This window comes from Petromyzon marinus, chromosome 71 (assembly GCF_048934315.1).
Source record: "Petromyzon marinus isolate PM22_M1 ecotype Great Lakes invasive population chromosome 71, UKy_Petmar_22M1.pri1.0, whole genome shotgun sequence".
NCBI classification, from domain to species: Eukaryota; Metazoa; Chordata; class Hyperoartia; order Petromyzontiformes; family Petromyzontidae; genus Petromyzon; species Petromyzon marinus.
The window spans coordinates 5,638,891-5,663,034 of NC_133737.1; the positions used below are offsets into that span (position 1 = coordinate 5,638,891).

The following is a 24,144-nucleotide window of genomic DNA, read 5'->3' on the forward strand; positions in this document are numbered from 1 at the left end:
AAGTGAGTGGGTGAGTTAGTGGGTGATTGGCTGGGTGAGTGAGTGGGTGAGTGAGTAAGTGAGTGGGTGAGTTAGTGGGTGATTGGCTGGGTGAGTGAGTGGGTGAGTGAGTTCGTGGGTGAGTGAGTGGATGAGTGGGTGAGTGAGTGGGTGGGTGAGTGAGTGGGTGGATGAGTGACTGAGTGGGTGAGTGAGTGAGTGGATGAGTGGGTGAGTGAGTAAGTGAGTGGGTGAGTTAGTGGGTGATTGGCTGGGTGAGTGAGTGGGTGAGTGAGTGGGTGAGTGAGTGGATGAGTGGTGAGTGAGTGAGTGGATGAGTGGGTGAGTGAGTGAGTGGGTGGGTGAGTGAGTGGGTGGATGAGTGACTGAGTGGGTGAGTGAGTGAGTGGATGAGTGGGTGAGTGAGTGAGTGGGTGAGAGACCCACAGACACTCACAGAGACTCACAGAGACTCATAGACACCCACAGAGACTCACAGAGACTCACAGAGACTCATAGACACCCACAGAGACTCACAGAGACTCACAGACACCCACAGACACCCACAGAGACTCACAGACACCCACAGATTCATAGAGACCCACAGAGACCCACAGAGACTCACAGAGACTCATAGACACCCACAGATTCATAGACACCCACAGAGACTCACAGACACCCACAGAGACTCACAGACACCCACAGAGACTCACAGACACCCACAGATTCATAGACACCCACAGATTCATAGACACCCACAGATTCATAGACACCCACAGAGACTCACAGAGACTCATAGACACCCACAGATTCATAGACACCCACAGAGACTCATAGACACCCACAGATCCATAGACACCCACAGATTCATAGACACCCACAGACACTCATAGACACCCACAGATCCATAGACACCCACAGAGACTAATAGACACCCACAGATTCATAGAGACTCACAGAGACTCACAGACACCCATAGAGACCCACAGAGACACACAGATTCACAGAGACCCATAGACACCCACAGATTCATAGACACCCATAGACACCCACAGATTCATAGACACCCACAGAGACACACAGAGACTCACAGACACCCACAGAGAACCACAGAGATCCACAGACACCCATAGACACCCAGAGACTCACAGACACCCACAGAGACTCACAGACACCCACAGAGACTCACAGACACCCACAGAGAACCACAGAGATCCACAGAGACCCAAAGATACTCATAGAGACCCATAGAGATACCCATAGAGACCCACAGAGACACACAGAGAACCACAGAGACCCATAGACACCCATAGACACCCACAGATTCATAGACACCCACAGAGACTCATAGACACCCACAGATTCATAGACACCCACAGAGACTCACAGACACCCACAGAGAACCACAGAGACTCATAGAGACTCACAGACACCCACAGATTCATAGACACCCACAGAGACTCACAGACACCCACAGATTCATAGACACCCACAGAGACTCACAGACACCCACAGATTCATAGACACCCACAGAGACTCACAGACACCCACAGATTCATAGACACCCACAGAGACTCACAGACACCCACAGAGACTCACAGACACCCACAGAGACTCACAGACACCCACAGAGACTCACAGAGACTCACAGAGACTCATAGACACCCACAGATTCATAGACACCCACAGACACCCACAGAGACTCACAGACACCCACAGACACCCACAGAGACTCATAGAGACTCATAGACACCCACAGACTCACAGACACCCACAGAGACTCATAGACACCCACAGAGACTCACAGACACCCACAGAGACTCACAGACACCCACAGAGACTCACAGACACCCACAGATTCATAGACACCCACAGAGACAAACCACAGAGATCCACAGACACCCATAGACACCCACAGATCCATAGAGACCCACAGAGACTCACAGACACCCATAGACACCCACAGACACGCATAGACACCCATAGATCCATAGACACCCACAGAGACTCACAGACACCCACAGACACCCACAGAGACTCATAGAGACTCATAGACACCCACAGACTCACAGACACCCATAGACACCCACAGATCCATAGACACCCACAGAGACTAATAGACACCCATAGACACCCACAGACACCCACAGATCCATAGAGACCCACAGAGACTCACAGACACCCATAGACACCCACAGACACGCATAGACACCCATAGATCCATAGACACCCACAGAGACTCACAGACACCCACAGACACCCACAGAGACTCATAGAGACTCATAGACACCCACAGACTCACAGACACCCATAGACACCCACAGATCCATAGACACCCACAGAGACTAATAGACACCCACAGATTCATAGAGACCCACAGAGACTCACAGACACCGTCTCTCTCTCTCTCCCTCTGTACAGCTCGCCACAGTGCAGGAGCAGGTCTGCACGCGAATGTCTGAGGCGAAAGATGTGCCGCTGGTCGGGCGGTGCTGCGCTCTGGCGGGCTCCGAACGTCATGACTGCTTTCACCACGCGGGGGGCGTGGCCGAGGGCGAGGGGGCGTGGCCACACGCGCTGCCCGTGACGTCACCGCCCGAGTACGACAGCGCGACGGTGTGCGCCCTGCACGCGACCGCCAACGCTCGGCTCTACGACACGTGAGTCGCCTGCCGCGGCAATGCATAGAGGGGTATTGGTCATTGCATAGAGGGGTATTGGTCAATGCATAGAGGGGGTATTGGTCAATGCATAGAGGGGTATTGGTTATTGCATCGGGGGGGGGGGGGGGGTATTGGTCAATGCATAGAGGGGTATTGGTCAATGCATAGAGGGGTATTGGTCATTGCATCGGGGGGGGGGGGGCGGGTATTGGTCAATGCATAGAGGTGTATTGGTCAATGCATAGAGGTGTATTGGTCAATGCATAGAGGTGTATTGGTCAATGCATAGAGGTGTATTGGTCAATGCATAGAGGGGTATTGGTCAATACATAGAGGGGTATTGGTCAATGCATAGAGGGGTATTGGTCATTGCATCGGGGGGGGTATTGGTCATTGCATAGAGGGGTATTGGTCAATGCATAGAAGGGTATTGGTCAAGGCATAGAGGGTTATTGGTCATTGCATAGAGGGGTATTGGTCAATGCATAGAGGGGTATTGGTCAATGCATAGAGGGGTATTGGTCAATGCATAGAGGGGTATTGGTCAATGCATAGAGGGGTATTGGTCAATGCATCGGGGGGTATTGGTCAATACATAGAGGGGTATTGGTCAATGCAATACCCCTCTATGATGATACTACTGCTGATGATGATACTACTACTGATGATGATATTACTGCTGCTGATGATGATACTACTGATGATGATGATACTACTGATGATGATGATGATGATACTACTGATGATGATACTACTGATGATGATACTACTGATGATGATGATGATGATACTAGTACTGATGATGATGACACTACTACTGATGATGATACTACTACTGATGATGATGATACTACTACTGATGATGATACTACTGATGATGATGATACTACTGATGATGATGATGATACTACTGATGATGATGATACTACTACTGATGATGATGATACTACTACTGATGATGATACTACTGATGATGATGATACTACTAATGATGATACTACTACTGATGATGATGATGATACTACTACTGATGATGATGATGATGATACTACTACTGATGATGATGATGATACTACTACTGATGATGATGATGATACTACTGATGATAATGATGATACTACTACTACTGATGATGATGATACTACTGATGATGATGATACTACTGATGATGATGATACTACTGATGATGATGATACTACTACTACTGATGATGATGATGATACTACTAGTGATGATAATGATGATACTACTACTGATGATGATGATACTGCTACTGATGATGATGATACTGATGATGATGATACTACTACTAATGATGATGCTACTACTACTGATGATGATGATACTACTACTGATGATGATGATACTACTACTGATGATGATGATACTACTGATGATGATGATCATGACGCTACTGATGATGATGATGATACTGATGATGATGATACTACTACTGATGATGATCATGATGATACTGATGATGATGATACTACTACTGATGATGATACTACTACTAATGATGATGATGATACTGATGATGATGATGATACTACTACTGATGATGATGATGATGATACTACTGATGATGATGGTGATACTGATGATGATGATGATATCTCTCAGGCTGCTGTGGGAGTTTTCCCGGCGCTATCCCTCGGCGTCTGACTCCCACCTCATTGCCTTGGCCAATGAGTTCATCACCGGACTGACGACGTGTTGCCTCGTGGAAGAAGAACACGGAGCGTGCCTGGCCACACTGGTGAGGAGATATAGCTCGCACAGTCAGTCAGTCAGTCAGTTAGTCAGTCAGTCAGTCAGTCACTCAGTCAGTCAGTCAGCTACTCACTCACTCACTCATTCAGTCACTCAGTCACTCACTCAAACACTCACTCACCCACCCACTCACTCACTCACCCACTCACCCACCCACCCACTCACCCACTCACCCACCCACTCACTCACCCACCCACCCACCCACTCACTCACCCACCCACCCACCCACTCACCCACCCACCCACCCACCCACTCACTCACCCACTCACTCACTCACTCACCCACCCACTCACCCACTCACCCACCCACTCACCCACCCACTCACCCACCCACCCACCCACTCACCCACCCACCCACTCACTCACCCACCCACTCACTCACCCACTCACCCACTCACTCACCCACTCACTCACTCACCCACTCACCCACCCACCCACCCACTCACCCACCCACCCACTCACTCACCCACCCACTCACTCACCCACTCACTCACTCACTCACCCACCCACTCACTCACCCACTCACCCACCCACCCACCCACTCACACGTGACGACCTCATTGCCTTGACCAATGAGTTCATCACCGGACTGACGACGTGTTGCCTCGTGGAAGAGGAACACGGAGCGTGCCTGGCCACACTTGTGAGGAGAAATAGCTCGCACAGTCACTCAGTCAGTCAGTCAGTTAGTCAGTCACTCAGTCAGTCACTCAGTCAGTCAGTTAGTCAGTCAGTCAGTCAGTCAGTTAGTCAGTTAGTCACTCAGTCAGTCAGTCAGGCAGTCAGTCACTCAGTCAGTCACTCAGTCAGTCAGTCACTCAGTCAGTCACACAGTCAGTCAGTCAGTCACTCAGTCAGTCAGTCAGTCACTCAGTCAGTCAGTTACTCAGTCAGTCACTCAGGCAGTCAGTCACTCAGTCACAGGTCAGTCACTCACACAATCACTCACCCACCCACCCACTCACTCAACTCACTCACTCACCCACTCACTCACCCACCCACTCACTCACCCACTCACCCACCCACTCACTCACCCACCCACTCACTCACCCACCCACCCACTCACTCACCCACTCACCCACTCACTCACCCACCCACTCACCCACTCACTCACCCACCCACCCACCCACTCACTCACTCACCCACCCACCCACTCACCCACCCACTCACCCACCCACCCACTCACTCACCCACTCACCCACTCACTCACCCACCCACTCACCCACTCACCCACCCACTCACCCACCCACTCACCCACCCACCCACCCACTCACACGTGACGACCTCATTGCCTTGGCCAATGAGTTCATCACCGGACTGACGACGTGTTGCCTCGTGGAAGAGGAACACGGAGCGTGCCTGGCCACACTGGTGAGGAGATATAGCTCGCACAGTCAGTCAGTCAGTCAGTCAGTTAGTCAGTCACTCAGTCAGTCACTCAGTCAGTCAGTTAGTCAGTCAGTCAGTCAGTCAGTCAGTCACTCAGTCAGTCAGTCACTCAGTCAGTCAGTCAGTCACTCAGTCAGTCACTCAGTCAGTCAGTCAGTCAGTCACACAGTCAGTCAGTCAGTCAGTCACTCAGTCAGTCAGTCACTCATACAGTCAGTCACTCAGTCAGTCAGTCAGTCAGTCACTCAGTCAGTCAGTCAGTCAGTCACTCAGTCAGTCACTCAGTCAGTCAGTCACACAGTCAGTCAGTCAGTCAGTCACTCAGTCAGTCAGTCAGTCACTCAGTCAGTCAGTCAGTTAGTCAGTCAGTCAGTCAGTCACTCACTCACTCACTCAGTCAGTCAGTCACTCAGTCAGTCAGTCACTCAGTCACTCAGTCAGTCACTCAGTCAGTCACTCAGTCAGTCAGTCACTCAGTCACTCACTCAGTCAGTCAGTCACTCACTCAGTCAGTCAGTCACTCAGTCAGTCAGTCACACAGTCAGTCAGTCAGTCAGTCAGTCAGTCACTCACTCAGTCAGTCAGTCAGTCAGTCACTCAGTCAGTCAGTCAGTCACACAGTCAATCAGTTAGTCACTCAGTCAGTCAGTCACTCAGTCAGTCACTCAGTCAGTCACTCAGTCACTCACTCAGTCAGTCAGTTAGTCACTCAGTCAGTCAGTCAGTCACTCAGTCACTCACCCACCCACTCACTCACTGACCCACTCACCCACCCACTCAGCCACCCACTCACTCACCTACTCACTCAACAACTCATTCACTCACTCACCCAGTCACTCACTCACTCACTCACCCAGTCACTCACTTATCTAATGATGATGATGATGCTACTACTGATGATGATGATACTACTGATGATGATACTACTACTGATGATGATACTTACTGATGATGATGGTACTACTGATGATGATGTTGATGATACTACTACTGATGATGATGATACTACTACTGGTGATGATGATACTACTACTGATGATGATGATACTACTGATGATGATGATGATACTACTGATGATGATGATGATACTACTACTGATGATGATGATACTACTACTGATGATGTTGATGATACTACTACTGATGATGATGATACTACTACTGATGATGATACTACTACTGATGATGTTGATGATACTACTACTGATGATGATGATACTACTACTGGTGATGATGATACTACTACTGATGATGATGTTGATGATGCAGAGGGAAGACTTTAAACACAAGCTCACCGAGGCGTCTCACAAGAGTCAAAATTGTGCAAGGCTCTGAAATCTCTTGGGAAGGAAAAATTCGAAGACAGGTAAAGGTAGGCCCAGGTAGCCCGCCTCGGGCTATAGGGGCAAGTGCATTTACATACACACACAGACAGACACACAGACAGACACACAGACACACACACTCACTCACTCACCCACTCAGTCACTGACCCCCCACCCACTCACCCACCCACTCACCCACTCACTCACTCACCCACCCACTCACCCACTCACTCACCCACCCACCCACTCACCCACTCACTCACCCACCCACTCACTCACCCACTCACCCACCCACCCACTCACCCACCCACCCACCCACCCACCAACTCACCCACCCACTCACTCACCCACTCACCCACCCACCCACTCACTCACCCACCCACTCACCCACTCACCCACTCACTCACCCACCCACTCACCCACTCACTCACCCACCCACCCACTCACCCACCCACCCACCCACTCAATCACTCACTCACTCACTCACCCACTCACCCACTCACCCACCCACCCACTCACCCACTCACCCACCCACTCACTCACCCACTCACTCACCCACTCACACCACTCACCCACCCACTCACCCACTCACCCACCCACTCACCCACTCACCCACTCACTCACCCACCCCTCACCCACTCACCCACTCACCCACCATCCACTCACCCACTCACCCACCCACTCACCCACTCACCCACCCACCCACCCACTCACCCACTCACTCACCCACTCACCCACTCACCCACCCACTCACTCACCCACTCACCCACTCACTCACTCACCCACTCACTCACTCACTCACCCACTCACTCACCTACTCACCAACCCACTCACTTACTCACCCACTCACTCCTCACCACCCACTCACCCACCTCCCACTCACCCACCCACTCAACCACTCACTCACCCACTCACTCACTCACCCACTCACTCACTCACTCACCCCACTCACTCTCTCACCCACCTACTCACCCACTCACCCACTCACTCACTCACCCCACTCACTCTCTCACCCACTCACCCTCTCACCCACCTACTCACCCACTCACCCACTCACTCACTCACTCACCCACTCACCCACTCACCCACCCACCCACTCTCTCACCCACTCACCCACTCACCCACTCACCCACCCACTCACCCACTCACCCACTCACTCACCCACTCACCCACCCACTCACTCACTCACCCACCCACCCACCCTCCCACCCACTCACCCACTCCACCCACTCACCCACCCACTCACCCACTAACCCACCCACTCACCCACCCACCCACCCACTCACCCACTCACCCACCCACTCACCCCACCCACTCACCCACTCACCCACCCACTCACGCACCCACCCACCCACCCACTTACCCACTCACTCACTCACCCACTCACTCACCCACCCACCCACTCACCCACTCACTCACCCACTCACTCACCCACTCACTCACTCACCCACCCACCCACCCACTCACCCACTCACCCACCCACCACTCACCCACCCACTCACCCACCCACTCACTCACCCACTCACTCACCCACCCACCCACCCACTCACTCACTCACCCACCCACCCACCCACTCACTCACTCATCCACTCACTCACCCACTCTCTCACTCACCCACTCACTCACCCACTCACTCACCCACTCACCCACCACTCACCCACCCACCCACTCACCCACCCACTCACCCACTCACTCACCCACCCAACCACTCACCCACCCACTCACTCACCCACCCACTCACTCACTCACTCACCCACTCACTCACCTACTCACCAACCCACTCACTCACTCACACACTCATCCACCCACTCACTCACCCACCCACCCACCCACCCACTCACCCACCCACCCACTCACCCACTCACTCACCCACCCACTCACCCCACCCACTCACTCACTCACTCACCCACTCACCCACTCACCCACCCACTCACCCACTCACCCACCCACTCACCCACTCACCCACTCACTCACCCACTCACCCACTCACCCACCCAACCCACTCACTCACCCACCCACTCACCACCCACCACCCACTCTCTCACCTACCCACTCACCCACCCACTCACCCACCCACTCACTCACCCACTCTCTCCCACTCACCACTCACCTCACCCACCCACTCACTCACCCACCCACACACTCACTCACCCACTCACTCACCCACCCACTCACCCCACCCACCCACCCACTCATCCACTCACCACCCACTGACTCGCTCACTCACCCACTCACTCACCCACTCACCCACCCACCCACTCACTCACTCACCCACCCACTCACTCACCCACTCACCCACTCACCCCACCCACTCACTCACCCACCCACTCACCCACCCACTCACCCACTCACCCACCCACTCAACCACCCACCCACCCACCCACTCACCCACTCACTCACTCACCCACTCACTCACCCACCCACCCCACTCACCCACTCACTCACCCACTCACCACTCACTCACCCACCCACCCACCCACCCACTCACTCACTCACCCACTCACTCACCCACTCTCTCACTCACCCACTCACTCACCCACTCACTCACCCACTCACTCACCCACCCACCCACTCACCCACCCACTCACTCACCCACCCACTCACCCACCCACTCACTCACCCACCCACCCACCAACTCACCCACCCACTCACTCACCCACTCACCCACTCACCCACTCACTCACCCACTCACTCCACTCTCCACCCACCTACTCACCCACTCACTCACTCACTCACCCACTCACTCTCTCACCCACTCACTCACCCACTCACCCACTCACTCACCCACTCACTCACTCACTCACCCACTCACTCACTCACTCACCCACTCACCTACTCACTCACTCACTCACCCACTCACCCACCCACTCACTCACTCACCCACTCACTCACCCACTCACCCACTCACTCACCCACTCACTCACCCACCCACTCACCCACTCACTCACCCACTCACTCACCCACTCACTCACCACCCACCCACCCACTCACCCACCCACCCACCCACCCACTCACTCACTCACCCACTCACTCACCCACTCACTCACCCACTCACCCACTCACTCACCCACTCACCCACTCACCCACCCACCCACTCACCCACCCACTCACTCACCCACTCACCCACTCACCCACCCACCCACTCACCCACCCACTCACCCACCCACTCACTCACCCACCCACCCACTCACCCACCCACTCACCCACTCACTCACCCACCCCCTCACACACTCACTCACCCACTCACTCACTCACCCACCCACCCACTCTCTCACCCACCCACCCACCCACCCACTCACTCACCCACTCACTCACTCACTCACCCACTCACCCACTCACCCACCCACTCACCCACTCACCCACCCACTCACCCACTCACCCACTCACTCACCCACTCACCCACCCACCCACTCACTCACTCACTCACCCACTCACTCACTCACTCACCCACTCACTCACTCACTCACCACTCACCTACTCACTCACTCACTCACCCACTCACTCACTCACTCACTCACCCACCCACTCTCTCACCCACCTACTCACCCACTCACTCACTCACTCACCCACCCACTCACCCACCCACTCACTCACCCACCCACCCACCCACTCACTCACCCACCCACTCACTCACTCACCCACTCACTCACCCACTCACTCACCCACCCACCCACCCACTCACTCACCCACCCACCCACCCACTCTCTCACCCACCCACCCACTCACCCACCCACCCACCCACTCACTCACCCACCCACTCACTCACTCACCCACTCACTCACCCACTCACTCACCCACCCACCCACTCACTCACCCACCCACCCACCCACTCACCCACCCACCCCACCCTGTCACACTGCAGGATGATTGTGAGGTTCACCCAAAGGCTCCTCAGGCTCCATTCGAGCTGATCCAGAAGCTTGCTCACCGCTTCGAGGTCCTTGCAGAGAAATGTTGCGAGCTGGGTCACTCAGATCGGTGTCTAGTGGAGGAGGTGAGTGGGTGGGTGAGTGGGTGGGTGGGTGAGTGAGTGAGTGGGTGGGTGGGTGAGTGGGTGAGTGGGTGGGTGGGTGAGTGAGTGAGCGAGTGAGTGAGTGGATGGGTGAGTGAGTGAGTGAGTGGGTGAGTGGGTGAGTGAGTGGGTGAGTGGGTGAGTGAGTGAGTGGGGTGAGTGGGTGGGTGAGTGAGTGAGTGGGTGAGTGGGTGGGTGAGTGGGTGAGTGGGTGAGTGGGTGAGTGAGTGAGTGGTTTAGTGAGTGGGTGGGTGAGTGGGTGGGTGAGTGAGTGAGTGAGTGGTTTAGTGAGTGGGTGGGTGATTGGGTGGGTGGGTGGGTGAGTGAGTGGGTGGGTGAGTGAGTGGGTGGGTGAGTGGGTGGGTGAGTGAGTGAGTGAGTGGTTTAGTGAGTGGGTGGGTGATTGGGTGGGTGGGTGGGTGAGTGAGTGGGTGGGTCGGTGAGACTAACTAAACTGACTAACTAACTGACTGACTGACTGAGTGACTGACTGAGTGACTAACTAACTGACTGACTGACTGAGTGACTGACTGAGTGACTAACTAACTGACTGACTGACTGAGTGACTGACTGAGTGACTAACTAACTGACTGACTGACTGAGTGACTGACTGAGTGACTAACTAACTGACTAAATGACTGAGTGACTGACTAACTAACTAACTGTCTCTCTCCCCACACAATCCCAGCGCTACACGGCCGATGATGAGCTCTGCTTGGAGCAGTCTTTCATCGCGACTTCTAACTAACTAACTATCTAACTAACTAACTAACTGAGTGACTGAGTGACTAACTAAGTGACTGACTGACTGAGTGACTGACTGAGTGACTGACTGAGTGACTGACTGACTGAGTGAGTGAGTGACTGACTGACTAAACGTGTCTCTCTCCCCACAATCCCTAGCGCTACACAGTCGATGATGAGCTCTGCTTGGAGCAGTCTTTCGTCGCGACTTCTAACAAACTATCTGACTAACTAACTCACTCACTAACTCACTAACTAACTAGCTGACTGAATGACTGAATGAGTGACTGACTGAGTGAGTGACTAACTAACTGACTAACTCACTCACTAACTAACTAAACGTGTCTCTCTCCCCACAATCCCTAGCGCTACACAGTCGATGATGAGCTCTGCCTGGAGCAGTCTTTCGTCGCGACTTCTAACTAACTACCTAACTAACTAACTGACTAACTAACTAACTAACTCACTAAGTAACTAACTAACTAACTGACTGACTGACTGAGTGACTAACTAACTAACTAACTATCTAACTCACTAACTAACTCACTAACTAACTAACTAACTCACTAACTAACTGAGTGACTGACTGAGTAACTGACTGAGTGACTGACTGAGTGACTGACTGACTGAGGGAGTGACTGAGTGACTGAGTGAGTGAGTGACTGACTGAATGAGTGAGTGAGTGACTAACTGACTGAGTGACTGACTGAGTGAGTGAGTGACTGACTGACTGACTGACTGATTGACTGAATGAGTGACTGACTGAGTGAGTGACTAACTGACTGAGTGACTGACTGAGTGACTGACTGACTGAGTGACTGACTAACTGAGTGACTGACTGATTGACTGAATGAGTGAGTGACTGACTGAGTCACTAACTAACTAACTAACTGTCTCTCTCTCCCCACACGTACCCCAGCGCTACACAGTCGATGATGAGCTCTGCCTGGAGCAGTCTTTCATCGCGACCTCTAACTAACTAACTATCTAACTCACTAACTAACTAACTGAGTGACTGACTGAGTGAGTGACTGACTGAGTGAGTGACTGAGTGACTGACTGAGTGAGTGAGTGAGTGACTCACTTAGTGACTGAGTGAGTGAGTGAGTGACTGAGTGATTGAGTGAGTGAGTGACTAACTAACTGTGTCTCTCCCCACAATCCCTAGCGCTACACGGTTGATGATGAGCTCTGCTTGGAGCAGTCTTTCATCGCGACTTCTAACTAACTATCTAACTAACTGATTGACTAACTGAGTGACTGAGTGAGTGACTGAGTGACTGACTGAGTGACTGACTGAGTGACTAACTGACTGACTGAGTGAGTGACTGAGTGACTGTATCTCTCTCTCCACACAATCCCCAGCGCTACACAGTCGATGATGAGCTCTGCTTGGAGCAGTCTTTCATCGCGACCTCTAACTAACTATCTAACTATCTAACTAACTGAGTGACTGACCTGAGTGAGTGACTGACTGAGTGAGTGACTGAGTGACTGACTGACTGACTGAGTGAGTGAGTGAGTGACTGACTGAGTGACTAACTGACTAACTAAACGTGTCTCTCTCCCCACAATCCCCAGCGCTACACAGTCGATGATGAGCTCTGCCTGGAGCAGTCTTTCGTCGCGACCTCTAACTAATTATCTAACTATCTAACTAACTAACTATCTAACTAACTAACTATCTAACTAACTAACTGATTGACTAACTGAGTGACTAACTGAGTGACTAACTGACTGACTGAGTGAGTGACTGAGTGACTGTATCTCTCTCTCCCCACAATCCCCAGCGCTACACAGTCGATGATGAGCTCTGCCTGGAGCAGTCTTTCATCGCGACTTCTAACTAACTAACTATCTAACTAACTAACTGAGTGACTGAGTGACTGACTGAGTGACTGACTGAGTGACTGACTGAGTGACTGACTGAGTGACTGACTGACTAACTAACTGTGTCTCTCCCCACAATCCCTAGCGCTACACGGTTGATGATGAGCTCTGCCTGGAGCAGTCTTTCATCGCGACTTCTAACTAACTATCTCACTACCTAACTAACTGATTGACTAACTGAGTGACTGACTGAGTGAATACTCGTCACCATCACCACACGGGAGGGGGGGGGGGGGGGGGGGGGGTGGGAGGGGGGGGGGGGGGGGGGGGGGGGGGGGGGAGGGGGGGGTGGGGGGGGGGGGGGGGGGGGGGGGAGGGGGGGCTTCTAACTAACTAACTATCTAACTAACTGATTGACTAACTGAGTGACTGAGTGACTAACTGACTGACTGACTGAGTGACTGACTGAGTGACTGACTGAGTGACTGACTGACTAACTAACTGTGTCTCTCCCCACAATCCCCAGCGCTACACAGTCGATGATGAGCTCTGCTTGGAGCAGTCTTTCATCGCGACTTCTAACTAACTAACTATCTAACTAACTGAGTGACTGACTGACTGACTGAGTGAGTGACTAACTGAGTGACTGACTGAGTGACTGACTGTCTGAGTGACTGACTGACTGACTAACTAACTGTGTCTCTCCCCACAATCCCTAGCGCTACACGGTTGATGATGAGCTCTGCTTGGAGCAGTCTTTCGTCGCGACCTGCCCAAGGCTGTCCTCCTGCTGTTCGCTGAGCGGAAGTAGCCGTGCACAGTGCCTCGAGACTGTGCCCGTGCTCGAAACGTCGGACAAGGCCTCCCCGGCCACCCCAACGCTTCCGATATCGGAGCAGTGCACTCTGTGGGCTGGGAAACCCGTCGAGTTTCACAAGCGGTGAGACAGTTAGTTAGTGAGTTAGTTAGCTAGTTAGTGAGTTAGTTAGTCAGTCAGTCACTCAGTCAGTCACTCAGTCAGTCACTCAGTTAGTCAGTCAGTCAGTCACTCAGTTAGTCAGTCACTCACTCACTCAGTCACTCAGTTAGTCAGTCAGTCAGTCACTCAGTTAGTCAGTCACTCACTCACTCAGTCACTCACTCACTCAGTCACTCAGTGCACTCTGTGGGCTGGGAAACCCGTCGAGTTTCACAAGCGGTGAGACAGTTAGTTAGTGAGTTAGTTAGTCAGTCAGTTAGTCAGTCACTCAGTCACTCACTCAGTCACTCACTCAGTCAGTCAGTCAGTCAGTCACTCACTCAGTCAGTCACTCAGTCAGTCACTCAGTCAGTTAGTCAGTCACTCAGTCACTCACTCAGTCACTCACTCAGTCAGTCAGTCAGTCAGTCACTCAGTCAGTCAGTCACTCACTCACTCAGTCAGTCACTCAGTCACTCACTCAGTCAGTGAGTCAGTCACTCAGTCACTCAGTCAGTCACTCAGTCACGCACTCACTCACTCAGTAAGTCCATCACTCACTCAGTCACTCACTCAGTCAGTCAGTCAGTCACTCACTCACTCAGTCACTCACTCAGTCAGTCAGTCAGTGAGTCAGTCACTCAGTCACTCAGTCACTCACTCAGTCACTCACTCAGTCAGTCAGTCAGTCACTCACTCAGTCACTCACTCACTCGGACACTCACTCACTCACTCAGTCAGTCACTTAGTCACTCACTCAGTCACTCAGTGCACTCTGTGGGCTGGGAAACCCGTCGAGTTTCACAAGCGGTGAGACAGTTAGTTAGTGAGTTAGTTAGTCAGTCAGTTAGTCAGTCACTCAGTCACTCACTCAGTCACTCACTCAGTCAGTCAGTCAGTCAGTCACTCACTCAGTCAGTCACTCAGTCAGTTACTCAGTCAGTTAGTCAGTCACGTTAGTCAGTATCAGTCACTCACTCAGTCACTCACTCAGTCAGTCAGTCAGTCAGTCACTCAGTCAGTCAGTCACTCACTCACTCAGTCAGTCACTCAGTCACTCACTCAGTCAGTGAGTCAGTCACTCAGTCACTCAGTCAGTCACTCAGTCACGCACTCACTCACTCAGTAAGTCCATCACTCACTCAGTCACTCACTCAGTCAGTCAGTCAGTCACTCACTCACTCAGTCACTCACTCAGTCAGTCAGTCAGTGAGTCAGTCACTCAGTCACTCAGTCACTCACTCAGTCACTCACTCAGTCAGTCAGTCAGTCACTCACTCAGTCACTCACTCACTCGGACACTCACTCACTCACTCAGTCAGTCACTTAGTCACTCACTCAGTCACTCAGTGCACTCTGTGGGCTGGGAAACCCGTCGAGTTTCACAAGCGGTGAGACAGTTAGTTAGTGAGTTAGTTAGTCAGTCAGTTAGTCAGTCACTCAGTCACTCACTCAGTCACTCACTCAGTCAGTCAGTCAGTCAGTCACTCACTCAGTCAGTCACTCAGTCAGTCACTCAGTCAGTTAGTCAGTCACTCAGTCACTCACTCAGTCACTCACTCAGTCAGTCAGTCAGTCAGTCACTCAGTCAGTCAGTCACTCAGTCACTCAGTCACTCACTCAGTCACTCACTCAGTCAGTCAGTCAGTCACTCACTCAGTCACTCACTCACTCGGACACTCACTCACTCACTCAGTCAGTCACTTAGTCACTCACTCAGTCACTCAGTGCACTCTGTGGGCTGGGAAACCCGTCGAGTTTCACAAGCGGTGAGACAGTTAGTTAGTGAGTTAGTTAGTCAGTCAGTTAGTCAGTCACTCAGTCACTCACTCAGTCACTCACTCAGTCAGTCAGTCAGTCAGTCACTCACTCAGTCAGTCACTCAGTCAGTCACTCAGTCAGTTAGTCAGTCACTCAGTCACTCACTCAGTCACTCACTCAGTCAGTCAGTCAGTCAGTCACTCAGTCAGTCAGTCACTCAGTCACTCAGTCACTCACTCAGTCACTCACTCAGTCAGTCAGTCAGTCACTCACTCAGTCACTCACTCACTCGGACACTCACTCACTCACTCAGTCAGTCACTTAGTCACTCACTCAGTCACTCAGTGCACTCTGTGGGCTGGGAAACCCGTCGAGTTTCACAAGCGGTGAGACAGTTAGTTAGTGAGTTAGTTAGTCAGTCAGTTAGTCAGTCACTCAGTCACTCACTCAGTCACTCACTCAGTCAGTCAGTCAGTCAGTCACTCACTCAGTCAGTCACTCAGTCAGTCACTCAGTCAGTTAGTCAGTCACTCAGTCACTCACTCAGTCACTCACTCAGTCAGTCAGTCAGTCAGTCACTCAGTCAGTCAGTCACTCAGTCACTCAGTCACTCACTCAGTCACTCACTCAGTCAGTCAGTCAGTCACTCACTCAGTCACTCACTCACTCGGACACTCACTCACTCACTCAGTCAGTCACTTAGTCACTCACTCAGTCACTCAGTGCACTCTGTGGGCTGGGAAACCCGTCGAGTTTCACAAGCGGTGAGACAGTTAGTTAGTGAGTTAGTTAGTCAGTCAGTTAGTCAGTCACTCAGTCACTCACTCAGTCACTCACTCAGTCAGTCAGTCAGTCAGTCACTCACTCAGTCAGTCACTCAGTCAGTCACTCAGTCAGTTAGTCAGTCACTCAGTCACTCACTCAGTCACTCACTCAGTCAGTCAGTCAGTCAGTCACTCAGTCAGTCAGTCACTCAGTCACTCAGTCACTCACTCAGTCACTCACTCAGTCAGTCAGTCAGTCACTCACTCAGTCACTCACTCACTCGGACACTCACTCACTCACTCAGTCAGTCACTTAGTCACTCACTCAGTCACTCAGTGCACTCTGTGGGCTGGGAAACCCGTCGAGTTTCACAAGCGGTGAGACAGTTAGTTAGTGAGTTAGTTAGTCAGTCAGTTAGTCAGTCACTCAGTCACTCACTCAGTCACTCACTCAGTCAGTCAGTCAGTCAGTCACTCACTCAGTCAGTCACTCAGTCAGTCACTCAGTCAGTTAGTCAGTCACTCAGTCACTCACTCAGTCACTCACTCAGTCAGTCAGTCAGTCAGTCACTCAGTCAGTCAGTCACTCAGTCACTCAGTCACTCACTCAGTCACTCACTCAGTCAGTCAGTCAGTCACTCACTCAGTCACTCACTCACTCGGACACTCACTCACTCACTCAGTCAGTCACTTAGTCACTCACTCAGTCACTCAGTGCACTCTGTGGGCTGGGAAACCCGTCGAGTTTCACAAGCGGTGAGACAGTTAGTTAGTGAGTTAGTTAGTCAGTCAGTTAGTCAGTCACTCAGTCACTCACTCAGTCACTCACTCAGTCAGTCAGTCAGTCAGTCACTCACTCAGTCAGTCACTCAGTCAGTCACTCAGTCAGTTAGTCAGTCACTCAGTCACTCACTCAGTCACTCACTCAGTCAGTCAGTCAGTCAGTCACTCAGTCAGTCAGTCACTCAGTCACTCAGTCACTCACTCAGTCACTCACTCAGTCAGTCAGTCAGTCACTCACTCAGTCACTCACTCACTCGGACACTCACTCACTCACTCAGTCAGTCACTTAGTCACTCACTCAGTCACTCAGTGCACTCTGTGGGCTGGGAAACCCGTCGAGTTTCACAAGCGGTGAGACGCTGTGGCAAAGCGAGTTGGTTAGTCAGTTAGTTAGTTAGTTAGTTAGTCAGTTAGTTAGTCAATCAGTCACTCACTCTCTCACTCACTCAGTAAGTCCATCACTCACTCAGTCACTCACTCAGTCAGTCAGTCACTCAGTCAGTCACTCAGTCAGTAAGTCAGTCACTCAGTCACTCACTCAGTCACTCACTCACTCGGTCACTCACTCACTCGGTCACTCACTTAGTCACTCACTCAGTCACTCACTCAGTCACTCACTCACTCAGTCACTCAGTCAATCACTCACTCACTCAGTCACTCACTCAGTCACTCACTCAGTCACTCACTCAGTCAGTCACTCACTCACTCGCTCGCTCACTCACTCAGTCACGCACTCACTCAGTCAGTCACTCAGTCACTCAGTCTCCCAGTCAGTCACTCACTCAGTCTCCCAGTCAGTCACTCAGTCACTCGCTCACTCAGTCACTCAGTCAGTCACTCAGTCAGTCACTCAGTCACTCACTCACCCACTCACCCACCCACCCACTAAGTGTGTCTAAGTGCCTGTGTGTGTCTCTGTCTCTGTGTCTGTGTATGTGTCTCACTGTGTCTGTCTCTGTATGTCTCTGTGTGTGTCTCTCTGTATGTCTCTGTGTGTGTCTCTCTGTCTGTCTCTGTGTGTCTCTGTGTGTGTCTCTGTGTGTCTCTTTGTGTGTGTCTCTGTGTGTCTGTGTCTCTCACTGTCTCTGTGTGTGTCTCTGTGTGTCTCTGTGTGTGTCTCTGTGTGTCTCACTGTGTCTGTCTCTGTGTGTCTCTGTGTGTGTGTCTCTGTGTGTCTCTGTCTGTCTCTGTGTCTCTCACTGTCTCTGTGTGTGTCTCTCTGTGTGTCTCTCTGTGTCTGTCTCTGTGTGTCTCTGTGTGTGTCTCTGTGTGTGTCTCTCTCACTGTCTCTGTGTGTGTCTCTGTGTGTGTCTCTGTCTGTCTCTGTGTGTCTCTGTGTGTGTCTCTGTGTGTCTCTCTGTGTGTGTCTCTGTGTGTCTGTGTCTCTCACTATCTCTGTGTGTGTCTCTGTGTGTGTGTCTCTGTGTGTGCGTGTCTCACTGTGTGTGTCTCTGTGTGTGTCTCTGTGTGTGTATGTCTCTGTCTGTCTCTGTGTGTGTCTCTCTGTGTGTGTCTCTCTGTGTATGTCTATGTGTGTCTCTGTATGTCTATGTATGTCTCACTGTGTCTGTCTCTGTGTGTCTCTGTGTGTCTCTGTCTCTCTGTGTGTGTCTCTCTGTGTGTGTCTCTGTGTGTCTCTGTGTCTCTCACTGTCTCTGTGTGTGTGTCTCTGTGTGTGTCTCTGTGTGTGTCTCTCTCTGTATGTCTCTGTGTGTCTCTGTGTGTCTCTGTGTGTGTCTCTGTGTGTCTCTGTGTATGTCTCTCACTGTCTCTGTGTGTGTCTGTGTGTGTCTGTGTGTGTCTGTGTGTGTGTGTCTCTGTGTGTCTCTGTGTCTCTCACTGTCTCTGTGTGTGTGTGTCTGTGTGTGTCTGTGTGTGTGTCTCTGTGTGTCTGTGTGTGTCTCTCTGTGTGTGTCTCTGTGTGTCTCTGTGTCTCTCACTGTCTCTCTGTGTGTGTCTCTGTGTGTGTCTCTGTGTGTGTCTCTCTGTGTGTCTCTGTGTGTGTCTGTGTGTCTGTCTCTGTGTGTCTCTGTATGTCTATGTGTGTCTCTGTGTGTGTCTGTGTCTCTCACTGTCTCTGTGTGTGTCTCTGTGTGTGTCTCTGTGTGTGTCTCTGTGTGTCTCTGTCTGTGTCTCTCACTGTCTCTCTGTGTGTGTGTCTCTGTGTGTGTCTACAGAGTGGTTTGGCAAATCTCCCACCGCTATCCCACCACGGGAGTGGCCCAGGTCGAGGCTCTGGCTCACCACTATCTGGAACATCTTACCATTTGCTGTGCAAGCGAGGACAAAGATACCTGCATAGCTACTGAGGTGGGTGGGTGGGTGAGTGGGTGGGTGAGTGGGTGGGTGAGTGGGTGGGTGGGTGGGTGAGTGGGTGGGTGAGTGAGTGGGTGAGTGAGTGGGTGGGTGGGTGGGTGGGTGAGTGGGTGAGTGAGTGGGTGGGTTAGTGGGTGAGTGAGTGGGTGGAAGGGTGGGTGAGTGAGTGAGTGAGTGGGTGAGTGAGTGAGTGAGTGGGTTAGTGGGTGGGAGAGTGAGTGAGTGGGTGGGTTAGTGGGTGAGTGAGTGGGTGGGTTAGTGGGTGAGTGAGTGGGTGGAAGGGTGGGTGAGTGGGTGGGTGGGTGGGTGAGTGGGTGGGTGAGTGAGTGGGTGAGTGAGTGGGTGAGTGGGTTAGTGGGTGGGTGAGTGGGTGAGTGGGTTAGTGGGTGAGTGGGTGAGTGGGTGAGTGGATGAGTGGGTGGGTTAGTGGGTGAGTGGGTGGGTGAGTGAGTGGGTGGGTGAGTGAGTGAGTGGGTGGGTGGGTGAGTGGGTGAGTGGGTGAGTGGGTGGGTGGGTGGGTGGGTGAGTGGGTGGGTGAGTGGGTGGGTGAGTGGGTGAGTGAGAGAGTGGGTGAGTGAGTGGGTGAGTGAGTGAGTGGGTGAGTGAGTGAGTGGGTGAGTGAGTGGGTGAGTGAGTGAGTGGGTGGGTGAGTGAGTGAGTGAGTGAGTGGGTGAGTGGGTGGGTGGGTGGGTGAGTGGGTGGGTGAGTGGGTGGGTGGGTGGGTGAGTGGGTGGGTGAGTGGGTGAGTGGGTGGGTGAGTGGGTGAGTGGGTGAGTGGGTGGGTGAGTGAGTGGGTGAGTGAGTGGGCGGGTGAGTGGGTGAGTGAGTGAGTGGGTGAGTGGGTGAGTGAGTGAGTGGGTTAGTGGGTGGTGAGTGAGTGAGTGAGTGAAGTGAGTGAGTGAGTGGGTGGGTGGGTGAGTGAGTGAGTGGGTGAGTGGGTGGGTGGGTGGGGGCCGTGGGTGGGTGGGTGGGTGAGTGAGTGGGTGAGTGGGTGGGTGGGTGGGTGAGTGGGTGGGTGGGTGGGTGAGTGAGTGAGTGGGTGGGTGGGTGAGTGAGTGGGTGGGTGGGTGAGTGAGTGGTGGGTGAGTGAGTGAGTGAGTGGGTGGGAGGAGTGAGTGAGTGGGTAGTGAGTGAGTGAGTGGGTTAGTGGGTGGGTGAGTGAGTGAGTGAGTGGGTAGTGGGTGGGTGAGTGAGTGAGTGAGTGGGTGAGTGAGTGGGTTAGTGGGTGGGTGGGTGGTGAGTGAGTGGGTGTGGGTGAGTGGGTGGGTGGGTGAGTGGGTGGGTGGGTGGGTGGGTGAGTGAGTGGGTGAGTGGGTGGGTTAGTGGGTGAGTGGGTGGGTGGGTGGGTGAGTGGGTGGGTGAGTGGGTGGGTGGGTGAGTGGGTGGGTGGGTGAGTGGGTGGGTGGGTGAGTGGGGGTGGGTGAGTGGGTGGAGTGGGTTAGTGAGTGGGTGAGGTGGGTGAGTGGGTGAGTGGGTGGGTGGGTGGGTGAGTGGGTGAGTGGGTGAGTGAGTGGGTGGGTGAATGAGTGGGTGGGTGAGTGGGTGGGTGAGTGGGTGGGTGGGTGAGTGGGTGGGTGGGTGAGTGGGTGAGTGGGTGAGTGAGTGAGTGAGTGGGTGAGTGAGTGGGTGAGTGGGTGAGTGGGTGAGTGAGTGAGTGAGTGGGTGAGTGAGTGGGTGAGTGAGTGGGTGGGTGGGTTGGTGAGTGAGTGAGTGGGTGAGTGGGTGGGTGGGTGGGTTAGTGAGTGGGTGAGTGGGTGAGTGAGTTGGTGGGTGAGTGAGTGGGTGAGTGAGTGAGTGAGTGGGTGGGTTAGTGGGTGGGTGGGTTAGTGGGTGGGTGAGTGGGTGGGTGAGTGGGTGGGTGGGTTAGTGGGTGGGTGGGTGAGTGGGTGGGTGAGTGGGTGAGTGAGGGTGGGTGAGTGAGTGAGTGAGTGGGTGTGAGTGAGTGGAGTGAGTGGGGGGGTGAGTGAGTGAGTGAGTGGGTGGGTGGGTGAGTGGGTGGGTGGGTGGGTGAGTGAGTGAGTGAGTGGGTGGGTGGGTGGGTGAGTGAGTAAGTGAGTGGGTGGGTGGGTGGGTGGGTGGGTGAGTGAGTGGGTGAGTGGGTGGGTTAGTGGGTGAGTGGGTGGGTGGGTGGGTGGGTGAGTGGGTGGGTGAGTGGGTGGGTGGGTGAGTGGGTGGGTGGGTGAGTGGGTGGGTGGGTGAGTGGGTGGGTGGGTGAGTGGGTGAGTGAGTGGGTGAGTGGGTTAGTGAGTGGGTGAGTGGGTGGGTGAGTGGGTGAGTGGGTGGGTGGGTGGGTGAGTGGGTGAGTGGGTGAGTGAGTGGGTGGGTGAATGAGTGGGTGGGTGAGTGGGTGGGTGAGTGGGTGGGTGGGTGAGTGGGTGGGTGGGTGAGTGGGTGAGTGGGTGAGTGAGTGAGTGAGTGGGTGAGTGAGTGGGTGAGTGGGTGAGTGGGTGAGTGAGTGAGTGAGTGAGTGGGTGAGTGAGTGGGTGAGTGAGTGGGTGGGTGGGTTGGTGAGTGAGTGAGTGGGTGAGTGGGTGGGTGGGTGGGTTAGTGAGTGGGTGAGTGGGTGAGTGAGTTGGTGGGTGAGTGAGTGGGTGAGTGAGTGAGTGAGTGGGTGGGTTAGTGGGTGGGTGGGTTAGTGGGTGGGTGAGTGGGTGGGTGAGTGGGTGGGTGGGTTAGTGGGTGGGTGGGTGAGTGGGTGGGTGAGTGGGTGAGTGAGTGGGTGGGTGAGTGAGTGAGTGAGTGGGTGAGTGAGTGAGTGGGTGAGTGGGGGGGTGAGTGAGTGAGTGAGTGGGTGGGTGGGTGAGTGGGTGGGTGGGTGGGTGAGTGAGTGAGTGAGTGGGTGGGTGGGTGGGTGAGTGAGTAAGTGAGTGGGTGGGTGGGTGAGTGAGTGAGTGGGTGGGTGAGTGAGTGAGTGAGTGGGTGAGTGAGTGGGTGGGTGAGTGGGTGAGTGGGTGAGTGGGTGGGTGAGTGAGTGGGTGAGTGGGTGAGTGGGTGGGTGGGTGAGTGGGTGAGTGGGTGGGTGAGTGGGTGGGTGGGTGGGTGAGTGGGTGGGTGGGTGAGTGGGTGAGTGAGTGAGTGGGTGAGTGAGTGGGTGGGTGAGTGGGTGGGTGGGGGGGTGACTGAGTGAGTGGGTGGGTGAGTGGGTGGGTGAGTGGGTGAGTGGGTGGGTGAGTGAGTGATACAAAAACCTTTTATGTGTCTCTCTCTGTGTCTCTCTGTGTCTCTCTCTCTGTCTCTCTCTCTGTGTCTCTCTCTGTGTGTCTCTGTGTCTCTCTCTGTGTGTCTCTGTGTCTCTCTCTGTGTGTCTCTCTGTGTCTCTCTTTCTGTGTCTCTGTGTCTCTCTCTGTGTGTCTCTGTGTCTCTCTCTGTGTGTCTCTCTGTGTCTCTCTTTCTGTGTCTCTGTGTCTCTCTCTGTGTGTCTCTGTGTCTCTCTCTGTGTGTCTCTGTCTCTCTGTCTGTGTCTCTGTGTCTCTCTCTGTGTGTCTCTGCGTGTCTCTGTGTCTCTCTCTGTCTCTCTCTCTGTGTCTCTGTGTCTCTCTCTGTGTCTCTCTCTCTGTCTCTCTTTCTGTGTCTCTGTGTGTCTCTGTGTCTCTGTGTGTCTCTGTGTCTCTCTCTGTGTGTCTCTGTGTGTCTCTGTGTGTCTCTCTGTGTGTCTCTGTGTGTCTCTGTGTGTCTCTGTGTCTCTCTGTGTGTCTCTGTGTGTCTCTCTGTGTGTCTCTGTGTGTCTCTGTGTCTCTCTCTGTCTCTCTCTCTGTGTGTCTCTCTGTGTCTCTGTGTCTCTCTGTACTTGTAGGTGGCAGAGTTCAAGTCTGAAGTGGAGAAAGTTCACACCAAGTCTGATTGGTGGT

The 24,144-nt window shown here is 53.2% G+C and overlaps 1 protein-coding gene across 1 annotated transcript in view; it reads left to right on the top strand.

The window, feature by feature from the left end:
- SDS-1 (serum albumin SDS-1) overlaps positions 1-24,144 on the top strand; it is a 129,747-nt gene that overhangs the window by 17,922 nt on the left and 87,681 nt on the right. Inside the window, 9 exon segments of the mRNA XM_076055339.1 lie at positions 2,401-2,639; positions 4,266-4,401; positions 7,073-7,121; positions 7,124-7,169; positions 10,991-11,013; positions 11,016-11,122; positions 14,434-14,654; positions 20,158-20,290; positions 24,090-24,144. The exon segment at positions 24,090-24,144 is cut by the window's right edge and continues 43 nt beyond it. Of these exon segments, the coding sequence (XP_075911454.1) occupies positions 2,401-2,639; positions 4,266-4,401; positions 7,073-7,121; positions 7,124-7,169; positions 10,991-11,013; positions 11,016-11,122; positions 14,434-14,654; positions 20,158-20,290; positions 24,090-24,144 (1,009 nt within the window).